The 23,598-nt window shown below is 47.8% G+C and overlaps 2 protein-coding genes across 3 annotated transcripts in view; both read left to right on the forward strand.

Moving 5' to 3' along the window:
• The window catches only part of LOC310816226 (sorbin and SH3 domain-containing protein 2-like), a 48,493-nt gene that overhangs the window by 19,427 nt on the left and 5,468 nt on the right, over positions 1–23,598 (forward strand). Inside the window, exons 3-20 of one of the 2 annotated variants that reach the window (XM_083686293.1) lie at positions 1,245–1,340; positions 2,425–2,451; positions 2,633–2,757; positions 4,866–5,255; positions 6,307–6,478; positions 8,074–8,240; positions 9,058–9,124; positions 10,326–10,373; positions 10,503–10,743; positions 10,955–11,069; positions 13,032–13,076; positions 14,666–14,715; positions 15,268–15,512; positions 19,433–19,518; positions 19,696–19,742; positions 20,347–20,461; positions 20,808–20,936; positions 21,295–21,498. In XM_083686293.1, coding sequence (XP_083542419.1) covers positions 1,245–1,340; positions 2,425–2,451; positions 2,633–2,757; positions 4,866–5,255; positions 6,307–6,478; positions 8,074–8,240; positions 9,058–9,124; positions 10,326–10,373; positions 10,503–10,743; positions 10,955–11,069; positions 13,032–13,076; positions 14,666–14,715; positions 15,268–15,512; positions 19,433–19,518; positions 19,696–19,742; positions 20,347–20,461; positions 20,808–20,936; positions 21,295–21,498 — 2,369 coding nt within the window. The remainder of the gene's footprint in view (positions 1–1,244; positions 1,341–2,424; positions 2,452–2,632; positions 2,758–4,865; positions 5,256–6,306; positions 6,479–8,073; positions 8,241–9,057; positions 9,125–10,325; positions 10,374–10,502; positions 10,744–10,954; positions 11,070–13,031; positions 13,077–14,665; positions 14,716–15,267; positions 15,513–19,432; positions 19,519–19,695; positions 19,743–20,346; positions 20,462–20,807; positions 20,937–21,294; positions 21,499–23,598) is intronic. The other variant, XM_083686294.1, reaches the window with a different exon arrangement.
• LOC310816550 (sorbin and SH3 domain-containing protein 2-like) lies at positions 15,965–18,010 on the forward strand (the record flags this gene model as incomplete). The annotated part of the gene is made up of 2 exons (XM_083686801.1): positions 15,965–15,992; positions 16,107–18,010. 2 exons carry the CDS (start codon positions 15,965–15,967, stop codon positions 18,008–18,010), a joined length of 1,932 nt encoding a protein of 643 aa, XP_083542927.1.

Consider the following 23,598-nt stretch of genomic DNA (forward strand, 5'->3'; position numbering starts at 1 on the left):
TCACCCACACACACACACACACACACACACAGACGCACACACACACACACACACACACACACGCACACACACACGCACGCACGCACGCACACACACACACACACACACACACACACACACACACACACACACACATACGCAGACACACACACATACAGACACACACACACACACTCTGGGTCTTTATTCACCGCATGTGACTGGGCATTCATCTCATGGCTTGTGGTAAATCTGGCCTGTTTGTCCATCCCGTTTCTAGGCTTGACTTTTCTCCCGGGTATCAAAGGAGGCTCACTGGCTCACAAAAGAAATAGGCATTCCACAACACAACACAGAGCTGCAAAGAATAGAACAGAAATCCCGCCATTGAAAGCAGCAGTTGATTGTTTACCAGTCGTATCTTTTCTATTCAAGTCTACATCCCACCCCTACCAGTTCTTCCCGTAAACAGGCCCCAGGATGCTGATGGTATGAGTCATGAAGAAGATCTCTCATCAGATTGTTCCTTTTTACTGAAAGTCACACCATTGTCCATGTTGCTATTTAGATAAAACTCTCTCTCTCTCTCTCTCTCTCTCTCTCTCTCTCTCTCTCTCTCTCTCTCTCTCTCTCTCTCTCTCTCTCTCTCTCTCTCTCTCTCTCTCTCTCTCTCTCTCTCTCTCTCTCTCTCTCTCTCTCTCTCTCTCTCTCTTAGACATGTGATTTAATTATTCAGGATTTTCTCACATTCCTCACAACAATGTCCTGAAATAAGAGCTAACAAAAATTTATGTATTAATCCCAGATTGCCCCTTTAACTTCTCCTCTAAATTGTTCTGGGTTACATTGTTACTATATGAGAATGACTAGTGTTGAATGAGCATGGTTTCACACAGTGACTCGAACCCTAACCCTAAACTATGCACCACCATGCTTAGTTTACAAATGTATTTTCTGAAAGAGCTCCCCCCCTCCCCTCCCCTCCCCTCCCCCAGCATATAGCATATTTCATTCTCCCTCTCCCAAATATATTTAGGCTACTGACATCTTTTACCAGATCAGCTTGCTTTGCATGACAGAATGTGGTATTTAATTTGATTTGGGATCAACAAAGGGGGCTTGGGTTGATTTGGGTTAATCTTCTTTATGTGCATTTAAGCTTTTTCACCATTAACATAATTTTTGCCATGATGCTGACACATTCTAATGCATGTGCTTTGTTTGGGTGGGGCATGTGTGTCTGTGTGTACCGCGACGCTTCTCAGACAGTGGAGGATACTCTCGCAAAAGCACCACCCTGTCACTCACTCTCACACCCATGAAGAGAATCCAGAGCTCACCCAACCTATATGGGGCTGCAGGTATTCACCTTACACACAGAAATACCAGATACTCACACACTACTTACTGCCTGTAGGCATAGACCTAGTCAGTGTTTACAAACGGTAAAGGAGAATTGTTGCTTTTTCAAAATGGCCCATTTCCAGATTGTTTGTTTCCTTCATCTCACCAGGGATGTCTAACCCATCTGAAACATAACAGCCTTTTCATTCTTCATCTCACATCTCTTTCATCCTCATGTCTTTTCATCTCTCCTCTTCTTCTTCTCTTGCCCCCACTCCCCCCCCCCCCTCTCTCTCTCTCTCTCTCTTTCTCTCAGTGCCTCTCTCTCCCTCTCCCTTTCTCTCTCTGTCCCTCCTTTTCTTCCTACCTATCTCTCTCCCGCTCTCTCTCTCTCGCCTTCTCTTGCCCCCACTCCCCCTCCCCCTCTCTCTCTCTCTCCGTCTCTCTCTCCTTTGAGAGCCTAGTATAGAATTAGTCATGTTGATTTCAGAGGCTACTCGACTTCTAAACCTCAAAGGGAAACTGACACTCACAGTCGCTGGAGGGTTGCCATAGTTGTGCTGGAACCATGGTGACGATTGTGTACTTAGCTATTTTTTTCTTGCCGCCCGTTCTCAGCCTGATTTCCTCTTGCCATGACCTCCTTTATTGGACTGTGACCTCACACTAACATAAGAGCCATTGTTTGGTTATTGCGCGGACTGCGAGGTACCACGGTACTGGGTTAAGAGTTATGATCTGGATCAACAGAACACTTTATATTCACTGTGGGATGTTAGGGGTAGCTTTCTGTTTACTGTATGCTCTACCGTCTGCCACTTTGGTCTTTGTTTCTTTTTCTGCATTTTCTTCTTCATCTACCACTCCATCTCTCCTCAGCTCATCTTGTCAGCTTCATCACCCTCTACTCTCTGATCTATGGGGCTACTGCTGAATTATTTGTTTCCCTAGTTTTTTTATGCAGTTGGATTTAAAGCTAACACGTTCGTAATTCATTCCTGCACAGTGAGGAAAATTCACTATTCTTATTTTGTGCTTTTACATTTTATCTCCATCTTCACACGTGAAAAGTTAACGGCTGTTTCAATTTCTTCAATCCAGGTGATGAGTCTCACTCCACAGATTCAGGTAAGGACATCAGTCATTCAGTTCCCGGTTTTCATTTGATAATTATTACTGCTTTATTTTAGTTGATGATACTGAATATCAGTTGAGACGGAATACTGTCACCGTGGCAATGCATTATGCAAGCAAGAGGGGAGACGCTGTATACGGTGGTACCTTAAGGTTGTCTGTGTCTCGGCTGTAGATGTGTGGCGGTCCTACAGCGCTACGGATGCCCTGAGGAACGGCGACGCCGCCACTTCCTCCCTGGCTGCCAAAGGTTTCAGGAGCGTCCGGCCCAACCTGCAGGACAAGAGATCTCCCACACCGGTGAGTCCCACCTCCCCTCTTCCATCCTCCCCCGGTGTTTACGCCACGCCGGGGACTTTTCCTCCTGACAGGAAACGGTGTTGGAAACGCCCCTGGCAGCTTTCAAGTTCACTTCCTCAACAGCTGACGAACCAGGAGTGTGGTTGAGATACACAGAGTGCACTGTTTATCTATTTTTGCACAAAGACAAGCGACAGAAATCAGTACAAGTTTTTAAAAAGTAACATGGAGGTGCCCCAAAGAGCTTGTATGGAAACATCTCCTAACTAAGAGAAACAGACTTAGGTAACGAGTAGATTCTATGTCGAAGAATATTATACATTCTAGCAAATGGTAGGCTGTAAATGCATGCTACTGTAAATGCTTCTCCAACAAGCACATTCATGGACTCACTGAACTGTTCTCTGTGAAGAGCTAAATCCATGAGAATCACCCATAAGTTCGTCCCTTCAGTGGCCTTGTGTTATTGGATCTAATCAGAACAAACATCTCATTTATCTTTCCATTGCCAAGCTTGAATTATCCAGAGGGCTATCAGAAAGCTCTTGGGAGCCCTTGAGGAAAGGTTATGTTTTATTTGGGTGCCGTTGTGTATTCTGACGGGAGGTTTTACCAGGTCAAAGCCGGTGCTAAACTGAGCTTGTATTTGTTTACGAGACCACTTACTCAATTGCACTACTTAACGACATATAAGGGCAAATGTGCATCGTGGAACAGACTGTAGAGAAAGGGTTTACTGCAGTGAAAAAGATTCACTGACCTGAGAATGTTCTCTAGTTTACACACATTATCACAGGTAGATTTTGACTGTCACTGATTAGGTATTTTATGTCTTCATAGAAGACCATACAGTATCTCTAATACATGCATATGTGGTTGTCTTTCTCTCTTTGTCAATGTTTTGGATTGGCTGTGGCTGGATAAGGCCCCACCCACTCGCAGTCATAGCTTTCACCTAAACCCTCTCTGCAGTTATTCCCCTTCACCGTACAACGCTCTGTGCAACCCTCAAGAGAACATGTCCTCCTACTCGCACTACCCAGAGTGCACCTCTCTCACCTCCAACACTATAGACTCAAGGTTACCTATGCCCAGCAGAACTAGTGTTTCCTCACAGTACACCCAAAGTCAAGTACAGGACTCTAGCATGGCCAACCAAAAACTAAGCCCCATACAAGCTCCTGAGCCACCTTACCACCTTGGTGCACTCCCTCACTATTACCCCTACCCCCACCCCTACCCTGAGCCTGTTCTAAAAGAGAAGCCCCCCATCCCCCAGCCAGGAAGACACACAACCACCCTGTCAATCCGTGTCCGCCCCCCAAGCCCCCTGGTGGTCACCCTACCCCTCCCAATCCTCCGTCAGTCCCCTCTCCCCTCAGCAGAGCCATTCCGGACGGGACCCCCGGACACAGGGACGACCCTCCGCCTGCTCTCGCCCCCTGCAGGCCAACACGTGGTATAAACCTTCTCCAGTTCTGACTACTGTACTTAACAAACCCCACCCACCCTCTCAGTAACCCTCTCACCCATCATATCCATGTAATATACAAACAGCAGCAGACACTTCACTAATCTCTAGTGCGTAATCGTGTCTAGGTTTTAAAGAAAAGAAACTCTTTCTGTGTCTGACAATCTCTTCATCATTTCTGTCAAGGAGCACTCAGCGGTTTTATTAATTCTAATTTTGCTAATTGCATTAACACCCACTTCTGATAACAATGAATCTATTCATGAAATAGAATGGTTTGCTTTTTAGACATGATGTGTTCAGTCTCAGTCTCTCAGTCTCTTTGATGTCCTTGAGTGGATGTATCATGATTGTCTTTCTTGAAGGGAACGAAAAACAAAATGTACAATATTATAATCTCTCTCTCATGATCTCGTGTATTTGAAGAGTGCTCAAACCAGCTCAGAGGCACAGCGAGACACTAACACCTTTTTCCCCTCTCTCAGGTCAGGTACATGGTCTTCTGAGAGCTTCACTCACACACCTTATGCTCCCATCTCCTCTCTCACCCACCGTCTCACTCTATGAGGGGCTGGTTGTGTCTATGTGTGGAGGCGCTACATCTCACTCTTAACTCTTCTCTCCACATTCACTCTAGCTTGAAGTCACGGCGCCACACGGGCGGACGTCCCCTAAACCGACGCCACCGACCTCACGGTCCCCCCTAAACAGGCCCTGTCACATCTTACCCGACCCCCCAGTCTTCCGGTCGGCCCCCCTAGTCGCCCAGACCCCCTCCCCGCCTTCCCAGCCCCCCTCCCCGGAGCCCAGACAGAGCGGCGCAGCATCAGCCCTCAGCCACTACTCCTACAGTGATTCGTCCACCACCGTCCTGGATGAGCTGCAGGTCTGCCACCTCCTGTATGCCACCGAGAGCTCCGAGACGCCCTCACCCACCTTGTCGGGCACAACCGCCAACGAAACCACCACCAGCATAACCATGACTGCCACCACCCACCGCACGGCAGACTACGCCACCTTTGCTAATGTAACTATACGCCATGCTGTCCCCCCTGAACTCATCCCACCTCATCTCCTTCTACCCCTCCGATCAGTTCTTAGACTCTAACCAGACCCTAAACTCAGGGTGCGATACCCTGTCTCTTCACCTGACCCTGACCCTGACCCTGACCCTGACCGACGCCTAATCAGTTCCCATAGGCTTTGTTTTAACAAACAATGTCTTTGTTGTTGTCTTACAGATGCTTTTCTCCTACAAATGTCTTGTCTGACGTTCTGTATGCTCTCTCTTGGGTTAACCGCTAATCTTATTCTTCTTGCTCCACAGCCTCTCCCTTTGTTATCAATCAATGATGTTGTGAGAACACAATGTCTTGCCTGCGCAAAAAATAATTATGGGTTCATATTACTGTACTATATGTCATGCTTTTGGCTATGCCCTCTTTTTCTCTTTTATCTTTCTGAATTAACACAGATACAAATATTAGATGGACAACAAGACCAGTACAACAAAACAACGTCGTCTGCACACACACACACACACCCCTCCTCCTAATCCTTGTTTGTTTACATCTACCCTGAACATGGTGCTTTAATCCCGTCGAGTGCTTTCCCTAATTAACACCTCACCTTTGGAAGAACTCTTAACTGAATGTCCGTGGGTGGTGATTCTGTCCTCTATCCACAGTGTTTGTGTTCAGTTTTAATCTTGTCCTTCTCTTAATCTACAGTATATCTGACCAACAACCCCACAGATAGATTGTCTGTCCCAGATTTTCTCTCCTTGACTCCTTCACCTTCGAAAATGGATTAAAATTGCGTTGTTTTCAATTCCTCCCGTCTTTTCTATAATCATAGATCTACAGTGTGCCTTATGAAGTTAAGATAATACCATTGTGTATATTAAGAGAATACCCATAGCATGTATTCAGAGACGTTTATTAGCTATGTAGCTAACTGTGGTGCAAGTCATGTTGTGCATGGTCCCTGATATATCTAAAAAGACAAACAGATACAGTACATAAATAGTGTTGTACTGTATTCATCCTCTCTTTATCTCTCTCTGTTCTGTCCCACAGAACCATATGACGTTGAATGGGAACGGAGGCGTCCCTGTCTGCTCTTACAGTCACCTCCAGAGGCCATTCTCCCCCATGTCCTACCCCCCTCCTCCCTGCCTCAGCCCCAGCCTGTCCTACCCCCCTCCGGCCTCCCCCAGCCTGGGCCTCGCACAGCAGAGTAGGAGTACTGGTGAGTACTGGTCATCTTAATCACACAGAGAGTGGTCATCCAGCCGAAGGATACTGCAGTCAAACGTTCACTCTGATCGTTTGACCACCGTTGTTTGACCATTGTTAATGATGGCTCTGTTTCCACCAGTAAAATACGACAAACAAACATGAACACAAGCAGAAACACGGTGTAAAGCGGTGGATTACTTATACAAACAGAAACACGGTGTAAAGCAGTGGATTACTTATACAAACAGAAACACGGTGTAAAGCAGTGGATTACTGATACAAACAGGCTAACTCAAACATTCACATTTGCATACATACGTGTGCGTGCATACACATACCTTACTCTCTCTCTCTCACAAGCACACACACACACACACACACACACACACAAACATACACACGCCACCATAGCAGCAGAGCTAAAGTTCCAGTAGCTGCTCTGTGTCTAGGGTGCAGTGTAGTCTGTCACTGCCGGCATTAGAGACTACAGCCTCTCACTCAGTCTCCTGGCTAACGCAGTGTGTCAGCTCTGCTAGCACTGCCAAGTACTAATACAGCTCTAATTAGAGAGAAATCACTGCCCTGCTCTCGCTCTAGCTCCTCAGAGCCGCGGCGCGTGTCAGAGAAAGAGAGAGGGTGGGGAGGGAGAGAGGGAGAGAGAGATTGAGAGAAAAAAGGAAGAGAGGGAGCTCACGGCTCATTGAGTCGCGTGTGTGCGTGTGTTTACATGTCTGTACGTGTGTGTGTGTGTGTGTGTGTGTGTGTGTGTGTGTGTGTGTGTGTGTGTGTGTGTGTGTGTCTCGTCTGGATTCAGTGATCTCTGTACTGTAATCCCACTGGCCAAGTGACGCGGATTAAAGCGCTTATCTGAGGGAAGGAGTATTTTAGAGGGGGGCAAAGGGGCTATGACACACAGGGATTAGCATGGCTGCCGGCGTGTGTGTGCATTGCTATTGTCTTAGAAGAAGAAGATGAGTCTCTTATTCTCTTCTCCTGGGAAGGCCGTCCTCCATGTTTCTACTCATTCATAACAGGGCCTTTTCTCTCTGGTAAACAAAACATTGTCTACACACAAAGAGGAAAACCCATCAATCATCTGTGGGTTTTCCTCATTGTGTGTAGAGGATGTTTTGTTTACCAGACAGTTGTTTATGCTTAACAACCTGCCTCACTGAGACCCTAATCCAGTCTGTCTGTGATATATATATATATATATGAATTGCTGGCTTGTATCCAGAGTGAGGTACCATAGTCTGACCTGGACAATAGAATAAAATACTTGATATTATGATATTGATATTGATGTTAGCTAAACAATGTGAGCAAGCCTGGCCTATGGTGAGACAGCCTGGCCCAGGCCCAGAGTTAGGTACAGTTGTCTGGCCTGGAATTGGAGTAGCCTTGTCTACAGTGACGTAGCTGTTCCTTCAGTGAGGTCATCTGGCCTTGAGCAAGGTACAGTAGCCTAGTCTGGAGTGTGGTCTGGAGTGAGGTAGCCTGTTCTAGACTGAGGTGGCCCAAAGTGAGTTGTAAAGTGTTGTTTATGTGGAGGGATGTAGTCCATACTCACCATACCTTTCTTCCCCCCCCCCAACACACACACAGAGTCCAGAAAACAGGAGGCCTGTTCGCCAGTCTACCCCCGTACCAGCCGCACAGCCCCCACCAGCCCAGCCCTGGGCCAGGGGAGACCAGCAACCGAGGGTAGGGCCCCCCACTACGCTGGCATAGGCCCCGTGGATGAGTCTGGCATCCCCATCGCCATCAGAACCGTGAGTGGACTGAACATTGTCCTACGAGATAAGAATGTATGGGTCTGTAGAACTGTCATAGGCATACCACGTAGTTATACCCTTCAGACTGAATATTGAGGATGAATAATTCAGTCGGTACTGAATATCCAGGCACTCTTATTATTGGTATACTGTAGGCTATGTACTGTACAGAGCGGATTAGTTTAGACTAGACCATGAAATTGAAATTCGTCCCTATGGACTAGACATCCGGGAGCTTCATGACTTATTTGTGCTAATAATCTAAAAGGGGTTCCTCTGGAAGCATACTGTATACTTTTATATTTCAGGAATACAGTATGAGCTTTGCATCGTTTTTCATTCTCTGCCACCACAAAAATTAGCATAGAGTAATTGGGAATTGATGCTGCTTCTTTCGAAATGCCTGTGCCTGAGATGGTGATTATGGATCTAATCTCCAATCAATGCAGGCCATCTGGGCCTGGTCACCCCTGACCATAGTATTCTGGGAAAAGATTGAATTTTGTTGTCCCCACTGAGTTTTATTTTAGCCCTGGGAAACAGCAGGCTAACTGAGGTTAGCCCTGTTGGCCGGTCTATGGACATTCACTCCACATTTTTCAGTTGAACCTTGCATGTTTGTTTACAGACTACCGCAATAGAGCCGAGTGTGTTCCCTTATATGGTCATCATAATACTGTCACAATACATCTCACAGTTTAACCTCTATATGTCATTAGTACTGTACATGTACATACTGTGTTTTCTCATTGTTGTATTTTTGCCAAATTGTGCAGTGTCTGTATATAACTCTATATAAATGTTTTGTTCAAAGACTGTGGACAGGCCAAAGGATTGGTATAAGCACATGTTCAAGCAGATCCATGTAGTTCATAAACCAGGTAAGAGCAAATTGATATCCATATCTATATCTATCCATCTGCGTATCTGTCCATCTGTTTAGATAATAATCGCTCCATCTGTCCAGGAGATCATTGGATGCTCTCCACTGACCATTATAAATCCCCAAACTGTACTGGACACTATGAATAGTCCCAGATCAGTATGTGCTTACAAAATACTAAGGCTCAATTCAGTTCATTTCACATAACAGATTGCCACACTGCGGATTCAAAACTGCATCTGATTTTCCGGATGGAGGCAGTTGACTGTTGATTTAGAAACTGGCAGTCCTTTGGGGTCCTGGGCAAAGGTTGTCTGGCACACGATTCAATGGCTGAGTTCTCAATCAACAGTCACGCTCTCCATGTAGGACATGCTGCAGTGCAAATCAAACACACCTGTGTGTGTGTGTGTGTATGTGTGTATGTGTGTGTGTGTGTGTGTGTGTGTGTGTGTGTGTGTGTGTGTGTGTGTGTGTGTGTGTATGTGTGTGTGTGTGTATGTGTGTTTGTATCCCTCTCTGCTACTGGGGGATCATCCCCCATTGACCTGCATGTGGAGTGAGACCTTCCCTGTAGAATGAGGGTGTGTGTGTGTGTGTGTGTGTGTGTGTGTGTGTGTGTGTGTGTGTGTGTGTGTGTGTGTGTGTGTGTGTGTGTGTGTGTGTGTGTGTGTGTGTGTGTGTGTGTGTGTGTGTGTGTGTGTGTGTGTGTGTGTTTGGATGGGGGTGGGGGACTGCAGCAGATTGACAATAGAGTAGCTTGGCTCAGCAGTCTGTGGATTAGGGACCTGTCATTCATTACTGGGGTCTGACGGTGCAGTTCCTACAACTAGTGACCCCGTGGGGATTACACAGGTCAGAAGGTGACACAACATTGACAGGAATGACAGAGAACCGTATGCATGGTATTGTCTAATTTTCTAGCTAACACCTGCACACAGTGAATTGGTAGCGCTTTCAATTATTCATGTTGTATGTGGTCAGACTAGCTATGCCTGTGACTCTTCATTATAGTCTAAAGAAATGCATAAATGCAATGTTTATTACGAATGGTACTTTGTATAAAGTGTTACTATTATCTTTAACTGTAATCGTCTCACAAATAACAAATGGTTTGATATTTTTCCGGAAATAAAGAATTTATCAATGCAATGCACTGATGCAGCGCACTAATTATCATTCTCTGGCGTTTCTCACAGAATATGAACATACGGAGGCCTTTAACACTCCCTATGCAGTGAATACTGGTGAGATGTAAAATGTTCATTTTTAATTTTGATACAAATTTGACTCCTGAATGCATGCCCACATTGTGGATGCATCTGTTAGGTGTAGTCAATTGACGTGACCCGGGGTCATCATTTTTGTTATGACAGATCAGCCAGCTAAGTCACTCCAGGTACACCCCCCACCCAAGAGCCACACCTACCGGCCCATCACCAAGAGCGTCTCAGACAATGGCACGTCACACATCCTCCGAAACCCAAGTCCCTCGCCTGTGCCCCCGACACCCCCTCCCGCCCCCACGTCGGTCCAAGACAGGGAGCGTGAGAGGGACAGGGACAGGGACAGGGACAGGGACAGGGACAGGGACAGGGACAGGAGCACCACAGACACGTAAGACCCCAACTATTGACGTTATGGTTTTGAAGTAGATTTGGCTGCATGATGACAACCTTTTCAAAGCAAGGTGTGCCCAAACGAATCTTGATTGTCATTTTTGTATGTACTGTATGTATATGTATATGTATAATGTGAATATATATATATATGTACAAATCAAATGTATTAAAATGTATTTACGTATATCTTGTTTTCCTCTCCCAAGAAATGAATGGGAGCCCCCTGATAGGAAGGTGGATACTCGAAGATACCGTGCGGAACCCAAGAGCATCTTTGACTATGAACCTGGGAAGTCCTCCATTTTGGAGCAGGAGAGACAGGTCAGGGTGCCACCATTGCTCACAGTTGCATGATGCTTTTACCATTGCAGATACGGCTCCCTTGTAACTACACTGTTTAAGCAGACCATGCGCCCTGCAGGTTTCTCATGAGCTGAGCTGTCTGAACTGCACCAATGGACGTAGGCACGCAGGAGTTTTCATGATAGCGCAACATTTCATCTCAGTGGCAATTCAGTTACCACTGGGTGTTTACTGTGGATTGTTTACCACTCTCCAGAGAGATATTACCTCATGGCTCGCTGGAAAGACTGAGAGTTAATACCACTGCAGCAATAGTGTCTGTGTTAGTGCTCTTCCCGAAGGCTGAGATGATATGACCAGACTTTGCAATGAGCACCACTGCATGTAGATTCTATTTCTCAGTGTATGTCATGCTGGCTCTGGGTCTATGCTCTTTTGGTGACCTCCTGCCCTCTGCTGGTGTTTTTACGTACTACTAGTGCTTTGGGTAATTTATAAACCTTACCATGCTGTAGACAGGAAGAATTTTCTGTCTCTACAATTACATTTTTATTTTATTTTATTTGAACATTTAGGGACATTATTTAAAAACAATGGCAATGCATTGCACTATCATGCTTTAGCATGCAGTCCCTACTACAGTAGATGGGCCTGCATTACTTTTATTTGCAATTTCTTTCAAATTTTTCTCCATTTTCATCACTCTGCTATTTGTCATGGAGCTGCACCTCAACCTCAGTCTGTGTCTTCATTCTCCTCTCCTCCCTTCCTCCCTCTCTCCTGCCGTCTGTCAACCCCTCCCTCCAGACTAGTAACTCAAACACAGCTGAGATAGATTTAGAGGAGGAGCCTTGGTATAAGTTCTTTGCTGAGTTGGAGTCCGGACGTCCGGTAAGTGAGATTCCTGTGCAGAGTGCACTCCCTCGCAGGTTGGGGTTGGCGCTAGTGTACACAGCGCCCCCTGGCTCTGGCAGCCAGGACTGCAGCCTGTTGCTTGGCATGCCGAGGGAATGTGCTGCTCAGTGTGTGTGCCCCAGTGGGATGGACGTGTTAGCAGCATGCACTGTTATCATGTCACAGTTGGTGGTTAGATGAGTGTGTTAGCACATCACAGTGGTGCGTGAGAAGGTGTTCCAACCACCGTAGAGACGCTTTGAAATGATTGGTTGGAATGGGCAAGAAATAAACAGCCATTGGCAACATACAGTAACACAACAGTAGGCGGCCATGTTGTCTGCCATTTTATTTGTGTTCAAAACGTCTGCCCAGATCACCCAACATTCTACAGTTACCATCCTTGTGGTGTGATTTGCCTTGTTGTATTTGAATGTGCTTGATTGTTTTTACCTCACTATTCGTAGTGTAGGAGTCACAGTTGTGTTTTGCAGGTGTGGAATGCACGTTTGCAATGCTGTTGTGGGTTAGCACCAGAGTAAACGTGTGTGTGTGTGTGTGTGCGTGTGTGTGTGTGTGGTGACGCTACTGTACTCTTTGGATGTGCCTCACATAGCTGTTTTTGCCACACCAAAGCAGACATCATCACAAAGATATTGCACTTTCAAGATGGATTGCTCATGCATGTTTTGGTGCACTAGTTTACTGCTAGATACTGATAGATCACCCTCCTCCTGCTTGTGGTTTTTGCTGTGTTTGATGTGTTTGTTCATGTACAGTATGGGCATTCATTCGCAGGTGTTTATCTATCTACTGCATGTTTGTGCATAAGAGAGTGTGTTCATGGTAGTACCTTTGTGCACATGAGCGCCTTAATCCCACTGTGTGTGAGTGTGTACAAGTCTGTAAATGAGCACCTGCACTTCTCAGGTCCCTGGCTCTTTAAACATATTCTAGACATTTTCTCGACATGCTTCATCTCATGATGCCCCTGCCTCTTCTTCCTCCTCCTCCTCCTCTTCCTCCTCCTCCTCCTCCTCCTCCTCATCATCTCCACCTCGTCCTCACCTCTGCCCCGGATGGCAGCCACCTAAAAAACGCCTGGATTATAATCCAGAGAGTTCTCCCCAGGTAAACACCATGCCACAGTCTCACCCAATGGGCACTCAAGCTGCTCAGCAGGGTAGTACTGATTGGTTCCCTCTAACTCTATTGACAGAACACTCATCCATTGATTGTTGTTTTAGTTTTTTTCATCTTCATTTGCATATAGTTTTATGCCATGTCATTGCCACACTACAGTTATTCAACGTGCTAATCCGTTGTTGGGGGCAACAGCTAATGCAATATGCATTTTTAAAGTGCTGCATTGTTGTGTACCTTTTGATAAAGCGTATCGATATTCTAGCTAAAGACAATATTGTTTTTATTAATGTTATGCCAAACAATATCCCTGCTAAGCAATATCCCTGTCCAATCAGAAGACACATGCAGACCTTTACGTGGACATCCTACAATATCATATTACACGGTTTACAATATCATATTACGTTTTTTTTCTGTCCTAATAAAAATAGCTTCCTCACATTCACAACATGTAGTCACAACATGTATACTTTTGTTTGACAGTGAATGGTCATTTCCTTGAGACAGAATGAAGGATGAATGCATGTAGTTTTTAAGTTGCCAACAAGGGTGAGAGTACTACATTGACGGTTTGCTGCACATGCAACCGAGGTTGTTCAGAGAACCATGTTCGCTCAATGAGATGCCTTGTCTGAGATCTGGGAACTTTAACTCAGCAGAACTTTAACTTTAACACAGTCTTTTGCAGTCACACACACAGTCTATGGCAGTGTGGAAAATTGCCTCTAAATATATATATTTACCATGTAGTATGTTTAAGGATCATGTTACGAGGTATGTCATGACTACAGGATAGAGTATGGGGTTACCTCTTAAGAACCTCTTTTAAATGGAATTGCTGGTTTACGTGACAACTGGAGAGTTTATGACGTTGTTGAAAACAGACATGGCTTGCATACTCAGGTGTTATCTGACAATAGCAGCGACTGTCAGGAATGGTATGGTTTTAAAAAAACAAACCGACAACTTCTTCTCTAAGATCATCTTGAGGGGTCTCACGTCTCGAGTCACCGGTCGGAGCAGGCCAATCCCTGCGAGGTAGCTGTCACTTAGGACCATATTTATGTTGACCAGGCACCAATCTGTCACTATGACGCTGCATTCCTGGCACCAGCATCAGGGCTACTTTTAAAAGTGGGGTTAAAAAAAATGTACCCGGGTCTCTCTGTTGCCTGTGAAGAGAAGCAGCTACTAGCTACAGATAAACTGCTGCAACTACAGCAGGGCTACTGGTACTGCTACTGCCTCCATACACAGCACAATGATCTTCTGCAGCCAAGCCTACAAGGAGTTCCCCGCCTTGTTCGACATTGAAACTCTCGTAAGTGTACTGGCACTTGGTTTTGGTGAAGGAGAAACTCAGCTTCACACCAAGAAATGGACGATATATAAGGAAGGAATGGAACGGTAGCCATTGGAAGGTGTTTCATGGATTTGTGTCCAAAGTTGAATTTGACCAAACACCAAAAAAAAATGTGTGCGCGCAGTTGCTCTCTGTGAAATTCTTGTTTTGTTTTTTTTGGTCTTTGTTCACTGTGGGACTCACGTCGCTCTTTGCTCTCGGTCTCTTTCAGACTTCCCTCTATCACAACGCTGCAGACAGACCCACAGACAGGCCGTCAAGGTAAGCCAGATCACTCTCCATTAAGCTAACATTCATTCTCTCTGACCAAATAAGTGTAAATAAGTAAATGGCCAATATTCTTGAGTGTGTGTCTTGTTGGTCAGGAAGCACCTTCCCGCAATATAAATATGGAGCTGTGTGCATTGAGTGGGACAGCTGGAATAGCCATGCCCTTGAGTGCTGTCAACTCAGCCATGAATCATGACCGACTCCAACCCACCCCTTAGCAGCCTCTCCTGCTGTGACCCTGGGCCAAAACACACTTGTCACAACTCCTCAAAGACCCCTGTGTGTGTGTGTGTGTGTGTGTGTGTGTGTGTGTGTGTGTGTGTGTGTGTGTGTGTGTGTATATGAATGTATTTATGAAGGCTATTTGTAAGTCAGGCCATCCAGCAATTAAAGTAATATAGGGGTGGAATGAAGTTGCCCCTAGAAACAGATCCTCTTTACCCTCTCTTGCCAAATCTTAACCGTAAACCATTAGGGGGAAAAATGCAAAACTGTCCCACTGACCAACATCAAGGGTTTGGTTTTCTGTCGTTCCCCCCACAGCTCAGCCAGTGACTACAGGAAGAGGAGGAAGTCAGAGCCGGCGTCCGTCCACCCCAAGCCAGCCGGCAGCCTGACCACTGCCCAGGTCCCCCCCAGCTGGCCCTCAGAGCCCCCCCGGAGTAGCAGCCTGACCAGCAGCCTGGGCTCTGGCCGGCCCCCCTCCGAGCCCCCCCGCAGCAGCAGCAACAGTGTCCTCCGCAAGCCTGTGGCCAGTTCCTCTTCTGCCTCCCCTTCCAGAGCCAAAGGTAAGGCTCAGCAACACAGCACACACATACACATACACACATACACACATACACACACACACATACACACACACACACACACACACACACACACACACACACCTATACACACACACGCAAGCACGCCCACAGGCACGTGCACACACACACACACACACACACACACACACACACACACACACACACACACACACACACCTATACACACACACGCAAGCACGCCCACAGGCACGTGCACACACACACACACACACACACACACACACACACACACACGCACACACACGCACACACATGCACACACACAACAAATAGCATAAAGTCATTGGCTCTGGTTTACTCCTAAATATTGATGTGGTGGTTTTCAGGCAGCTGAAGGGTAGTGCATGCTTACTGAACTGTGTATCCTTTTACTGAGTGTGTAACCCCCCCCCCCCTCTGTGCTGACTATAATGGACTCTTCCTCTGCTCTGACATCTGGTTTGCCTGTGAACCTGTTAATATCTTCTCATGTCTCTTTCTCATCATGCTGCTCTCGCTGGATGTCTTAAGGTGGGAACATAAGTGACTCATACTCTACGTTCAGTTGTTCAGGTCCCAACCGCAGTACCTCATACGACTCCTCACACGTTTCCCCATGTTCTATTGATGAGCCTGACTCATCTGACGCTCAGGGCTCTACTAGTCCGGTCTGTCTGAAGAACGGCTGGCAGACCCCGGGGCAGGACGATGAGGACTGGGGCGGAGCCTCAGAAGAAGCCGCCTCCCCCAAACTCAAATCCTGGAGCTGTGAGGACCTCCTGGGGGACGGTGACAGGCGGGGTCCAAACGGCCGCCAGACCCGCTCGGAGAGCGCGGGCTTCCTGTCATGTGACCAGGAGGCCAAAGGTCACAGTGACTGCGACAGCCCCGGGGGGACAGCCCCCCAGGGAGAGTGGACTCGAACCCGGCACCGCTCGGCTCACGACACGCCGGGCTTCCTCAAGCTCTATAAGAGGATGCACCAGATCAACAGGAAGGGCCTGCTGAACTCCCACAGTCCCCAGGCCATCTGCTCCGTCAAGGCCCGCATCCTGGAGTATGAGAGCGAGAAGCACCGGGAGAGGCCGCAGCACGAGAGGCAGGAGCCGCCCAGAGATAGGCAGCAGTGTGAGAGGGAAGAGTGGGCAGAGAGGCTGGCAGCAGGCGTGGGGGGACAGCGGCCAGAGAGGGAACAGCTGCCAGAGAGGCTGGCGGTGGGCGCGGGGGGACAGCGGCCAGAGAGGCTGGCACCGGGCGGGAGGGGTCACAGCGAAGAGGTAGTGCCCAGGGACATGGTCCATACCAGGATCTCTGAGTTCGAGAGCCTCATCCAGAAGTCCAAGTCCATGCCCGACCTGGGGGGCGAGGCTACGCCAGGGGGGCCATCCAGGAGGAGCAGCAGCCCCCAGCGCAGCTTCTCTGTCGAGTCCCTATTGGACGAGGACCCCCCCGCCCGAAACCCCCCCGAGGGCCAGCCTCACTACCCCAGGTTCAACGCTACTACTCCCAGCTGTCAGCCAATCCAGATCAATGACAACCACGCCACCTGTCACGCCCCGCGGCCCCTGCGGGCCCAGCACGACTACTCGGACAGCGACCACGACGCCGTGGTGTCCGACGTCAGCGACTTCATCCACATCGAGGGCTCGTCCTTCTGCAGCGAGAGCGACTTCGACCGCTGCTCCCACACCTCCTCAGAGAGCCCCTACGGTTCGGGCAACCCTAACCATCGCCACCGCCACCACCATCATCACCACCAGCAGCAATACAGACACCTGGTAAGCAATTGTAAAGGTCGCTGCCCTGCTTCCTACACCCGCTTCACCACCATGCTGAAACACGAGAGAGCCAGGCAGGGCCGAGGGCAGCCGCTGCCCCCCTCCGAGGACCCCGACTCAGGCCTCCCCAAGCTGGCCCTCCTGGTGAGCCCCGTGCCCTTCAGCCGGAGAAGGAGCTCGCCACCCCACAGCCACAACGGCCACAGGCAGCCCCGCAGGCTGCCGCGCTGTAAGAGCTCCATGTACGAGGCACTGGACGACGCCCTGAGGGACATCTACGAGCACATCAGGGAGGAGAAGAGACGAGGCAGCCTGCCTGACAACAGCATCCTCCACAGGCTACTGGCTGAGCTGCTCCCGGACATCCCAGAGAGGAGCTCCTCCCTCCGGGCTGTGTGTAGAGGCAACAGCCCTGGGTCCGGGCCCCAGAGCCTGGAGCTAGAGTTGGAGCGTGAGCAGCCGTACCCACCTCAGCCAGACGGCTCGCCCAGCCCAACGTGCTACCAGCCAGAGTGCAGCCGCCTGTCACACTCTGCCTCCTACCACCATATGGACTCCAACAACAACAGCCGCGGTTGTGAGGACTACTATGGAGGTGGATGGTCTCATTCACCAGAACATCCCCCCCCCCCCACACACCTTTCATCCCCCTTGACTGTCGTCAACCTCTACCTCTACCTCATCCTTTTGTGGTCGTGAAGTCATGTGTTTGAGTTCTATCCACCCCCCACCCCTCTACAAACACCGTCACCATCTGCACTATTGTCATCCTCCATCTCCACCTGTGTCTTGTGAGCGTTGTGTGTGAGTAGTGATTACCTTTAATTAGTATTCCTTGGAATGTAAGGGAAGCATGATTCCCTGGAACCCCACATGCCTCTGTTCATTCTCTGGTCATTAATGCAGTTGGTTAGGGTTAGGAGAGCTTAATCTCCAGGATTATCTCTCCTGCTATTATTATGACCTGTGTTTGCTATCTTTTGATTGTGATCTGACATTGTCAAGAGGGGTGTGTGTGTGCGTGTGTGTGTGTGTGTGTGTGTGTGTGTGTGTGTGTGTGCGTATGTGAGTGTGTGTGCGTGTCTAGGCATTAATTTACGTGTGTGTTTGTGTCGAACAGCTCAGTAAACTGTCCCTCTTCTGTTTAGAGATGCATCCGTGTGTCTCTAAAAGCTTCTGTTAATAGAGACATCTGACTAGAGCAGCTGAGGCCGGCAGTCTAAAAAGGGTCTGTGGTCTGATATTGGCATGGGGGAGACACACAATACACCCCCCCCCCCCCTATTAATGTGCATCTGTTTCCCCTCTATAGAGAGTTGGGCATATCGATCTGGGTGGCTGCTTTTCAGCACGTAGCGGGAGTGTTTTTCCTAGGTGGTCTTGGCAAAGGGCATGCCTTTCTGCTAATGGGCCTATGAAATATCCAAAAGCTGACGAGTGAAAGTCCATTTTCGGGGGGGGGGGGGGGGCGCTGAGCCGACCAGGCACCTTTTACGAGATAACTCTCTCAAGTATGGAGGGGACTGCTGGTAGTCGCTGCTGAGTGAGACCATAAGACCACATCACCACCCTCAGCTGCAGTATAAATACTTGTTCTCCATCCTGGGTGTCTATTTCCAATGGCTGAATATAAACAAGCTGGTTTAGTAGAAAGAGATGTGGAGAGTCTTGACCTGAAAATACTGTGCAGTATATTAGGTTGAGTTTCACTCTAGCTCTTTTCCTTACCGCTCTTCACTTTTGCACAGTAGTAGAGGATATGTAGCAGGGGAGGCTGGCGGAGATAGAAATCGGCTGTTTGATACTGTTCCTTATTCCATGCATTACAATGAGCCCGTCCTCCGATTTCTACCTCCACCAGCCTCCACTGACACGCAGGCATGTTGGTCAAGTTTACGGTCTGTCGCCATACTGTAAATGAAGGAAATGAGTTGTCTTCTTTTCATTTGCATTGTTCATATGTGTCATTTGATTTCACGCTCCTTTTTCCTATTGTTTTGCTATGAGACTGCCTTGTGTCTTATCATCATGGCCTCGCCCCTTCCCCTGCATGTTAAGTGTCAATGGTGATTGGTGGTCCTCCCCCACTGATTGTCTCTCTCTCTCTCTCTCCTCCCTCAGACCAGGAGTCCTCCAGGAGCCAATCGTACGCTGACGTAGGCCGTCACACCCCCCAGACCAGGCGGCCCACCCCTGAGGTCCGGGAGGTAATATCATTCTCTATTATCGATACTCTTTACTATCGTTATCATTCTAGATAAGTCTCAACATGTGTGCATATGCATAATTGGTCTCTGACGGCGTTTTGAGAAAACAGTTGCGCTGAATCACTGTAAGAATATACTGTAACGGTTTTGAACTGTATGTCTTTGTGTCCTCAACAGAGGCAGCCAGCCAGAGCAGTGTATGACTTCAAGGCACAGACAGTGAAGTAAGTATACTTCATGTTAGGAAAAAGATCAAACACATGAAGTGAATACTTCAGATAAACACGTCTAAGTGGAGCAGAGAGAATAAGTGAAGAGCATGGATCTGCTTTCTACAGTATGTCACAAACATGATGCTAACAGGAGATACTGCCCTCAAGGCAGTGATTTATTGTCAATATTGTCAATAAATCCTCCCTCAGGTAGAGGGAGTTGTAAACACCTACCAAGTGACAATGTTGATGATAAATCACGGCCTTTAGGGCATTATTGCTTTTATACAACAGTTAGACAACAAATCTGAAAATTAGAAAACGGTGCTTTAAGTATTTCTTTTTGAGATACTTAAAGCACTTAATCCCTTTGGTTTCTGCCCTGCGCTGAGAAATATAGTTCCCAAAACTACAAACGTTGTCAAGGGAACTTGATACACAAATCTACTGGTGTAGGAATTTCATAATAGGTGATTTAACCATGACATTACCGGCTTATTCACGGCTTTGAACGCCTCTCGGCCAATCACAATGCTTCTTTTCATCAACCCGTTGTATACCTTTTCATTAGTCACAGTCGCTAATGCTGATGCTAATGAGCTAATGTGGCGTGCAGAGAGCTGACGTTCAGGAAGGGAGAGTCGGTGAACATCATCAGGCAGATCGACAACAACTGGTATGAAGGAGAACACCGTGGTCAAGTGGGGATCTTCCCCATCTCCTATGTGGAGGTTGGTGTCTCCTCTTTCTGTCTGTTGTGTCAGTCTGTTACTGAATTGTGTTGAATGAATTACTGTCTCCTTTCTTCTCTTAGTGTAAGTATGTTGGTGTCTCCTTTCCTCTCTCCTCTCCTCTCCTCTCCTCTCCTCTCCTCTCCTCTCCTCTCCTCTCCTCTCAGTGATAATGTGTTAACCTCTCCTCTCCTATACAGTATGTACTCTCCTCTCAGTGTCAATGTGTGTCTCTCCTCTTTCCTCTCTACAACTATAACTGCATACCCAGTATATCATATATGTTGGTTTGTATTTGTCCATTATCCTGAACCTCCACTTTCTCTCTCTCTCCCTCTTTCTTTAGAAGATCCCTCCATCAGAGAAGCTCCAGCCAGCCAGACCTCCTCCGCCTGCCCATGCCAGAGAGATTGGTGAAGCGGTGGCTCGCTACAACTTCAAGGCTGACACCAGTGTAGAGCTCTCACTAAGGAAGGCAAGAGCCCCTCCACTTTAACAGCATGGCTTTACTCCCAGATAGAGACACATCCTGCATCCAAATCAACCCCTTAGACCCAGTCCGCCAGAGACATATATTTTCTGATACTGATAGGTTGTGGTACTTAAAAAAACTTAACACAGTCGGCAATTACCTGCTATCAAATAGTATATAGTGGTGCTCATGTCAATAAAACTCAAGGAAACCAAAGTGCAATTGATGTATAATTATTTGGAAATGACCATTTAACTATGTAATTTCTAGGTAAATACTGGGGTAAATAGATACGGTCACCAAAATAAATAGGCATCTAAAATAGGCAAATTAATGAACGTGTAACCTGTATGTCTGACAGGGTGAGAGGGTGGTCCTGCTGAGACAGGTGGACCAGAACTGGTACGAGGGGAAGATCCCAGAGACCAACAAGCAGGGCATCTTCCCCATGTCCTATGTGGACGTGGTCAAGAAGCCCCCTGCCAAGAGCCCCGCCCACTACTCTGACTCCTCCTTGCCACAGAGTCTCTCTAGTGACAGGATCCACCCTGTTGGGTCGTCCAAGGTAAGACAGCCACTCCTGTCCCAGTAACTAGACAATGCCCAATACAATACAATACTTATTGTATACAAGTTATGTACAATGGCGTAGAGGCGTAGTACAGTACATTGTTGTATAACATACTACTAATAATGGTGATAACAGATTTTATAGCGTATTTCATAATACTCAAAGACACTTGTAAATACTGTACTTTGCTCATATCATGTCTTATATTAGCTTTAGAGAGCTGCTGTCCTAGCATGACAATGGACAATTAGAATAACAATGGTCAATCTATCGTAATAACAAACCCATTCTCTATTGAATCCGAGACAACAATAGACCCTGTACGATAATAATGGATTGGATATATATATCACTTTTCCACCAGGTGCTTAAAGCCCTCTACAGTGTATGGGCACAATGTCTACCTCCACCAGCCTCCCCTGATATGGGTTTATTGAAGTTTATTTAGTCCTGTAATTCCTGGCCTGTCTCATACAGATAACATATAGTTTAATATTTACCTCGGAGATACAATGAATTGTCCTTGAGTTGTAATTCCATTTTGGTTCCAAGCCTGGTCCCTGTCTCACATGACTGTGATAAACCATGCCTTTGGTTCAATCAGATTTAAAACAAATCACCTACACACACACACACACACACACACACACACACACACACACACACACACACACACACACACACACACACACACACACACACACACACACACACACACATACACACACACACATATGCAATGCTCACACATCAGTTGTCAACAACTGCCAACTCCTCAATGTAGCAAGAGCACTGTGTTTAGCAGGGGATTTATGTAGGCGACACTATGGCACTAATGTGAAAGCTGTAGTTTCCATCAACGTGGCTAATAGAGATCTATCTGTACAGGGCTGTCAGCTGCTGCTGTTGCTCTCTAATAAGACTTGCCTGTTCACATTTAGCACCTCATCGACAGACTTGGCGGCTACAGGGCAGGCTAGCCAGAGCTGTTTTTTGCTGCCTCTGTGCATACAGTAGACAAGTCAGTTTTAAGGCGCTGGCTGTGACACCACTGTTTCTTTAGCACTTGTCAGTGTCAACAATGAGACAGAAGCTGCTTTGTTAGACCTTCTAATACCGTGAGCACATTATTGGTCAAAATGGGTTCATAGGTTTGAGAAACCTCAACATGCCATAGACTGTTTATCTCACCTCTCACCTGGCCATTTCCCTCCCTTTATTTTCGACTGTCTCTCTTTCTCTGCCGTCTCTCTCTCTCTCTCTCTTTCTCTTTCTCAAGCCTTCATCCACGCTCCCTCACGACAGCTCCCACTCCCCCTCCCCCAGTCTGAGACAGCTCACCTCCCCTTCTCCATCCCCTTCCATCCGGCAGCACCCTTCCCCCTCCCCCAGTGGTCAGAAGGCCCACCTGGCGGCCATCACTAATGAGTGGATCTCCTTGACCCTGGGCATGTCCCCCTCGGGCACACCCGGTCCCACCCCTCCACCCTACCCCACCGCCCTACTGGCCGAACTGCAGGACCTGGATTCCCTGGTGTCCCCATCACCAGCCTCCTCCATGCTGGGGCCCTCCCCAACCCCAAGCCACCTCTCTCCCGCCCCCAACTCCACCCTCTTCCAGGAGGGCCACTTCATCCCCATCACCTACTCCGGCTCCCCAGAGCCCAGCTCCTCCCCACTGCCCTCCCTGCCCACCACCGGCACCTCCTTCACCTCTTCCCCCACCTCGCCCTCATTCGACACCAGCCCCAAGTACGGAAGTGTGGTCGACTTGTACCAAAACAGCGACAAACCTATAGACTCGCAGGAGAGGCAGTTCCATCTCCTCTCTGACCATTCAGACCACCTAGAGGCCTTAGAGTCTGCCTCCTCTCCTCAAGCCTGCTGCAGTCCCACTGACCTTGTGGTTTATGAGGACAACGACAACCCCTCTCACAGCGCCGACACCCTGTCCACCAAAGACCAGGAGGATGACCTGTGCGAGGAGCTGGTGTCCATCATTAAGGGCGACCAATCCAAGGAGGAGTTCTCCTGGGAGGAGGAGGGGTTTTACAGACCAGCGCTGGACATGAGCGAGAAGCTTCCCAAGCTGTT

Source organism: Argentina silus, assembly GCF_951799395.1.
Source record: "Argentina silus genome assembly, chromosome: 15".
NCBI classification, from domain to species: domain Eukaryota; kingdom Metazoa; phylum Chordata; class Actinopteri; order Argentiniformes; family Argentinidae; genus Argentina; species Argentina silus.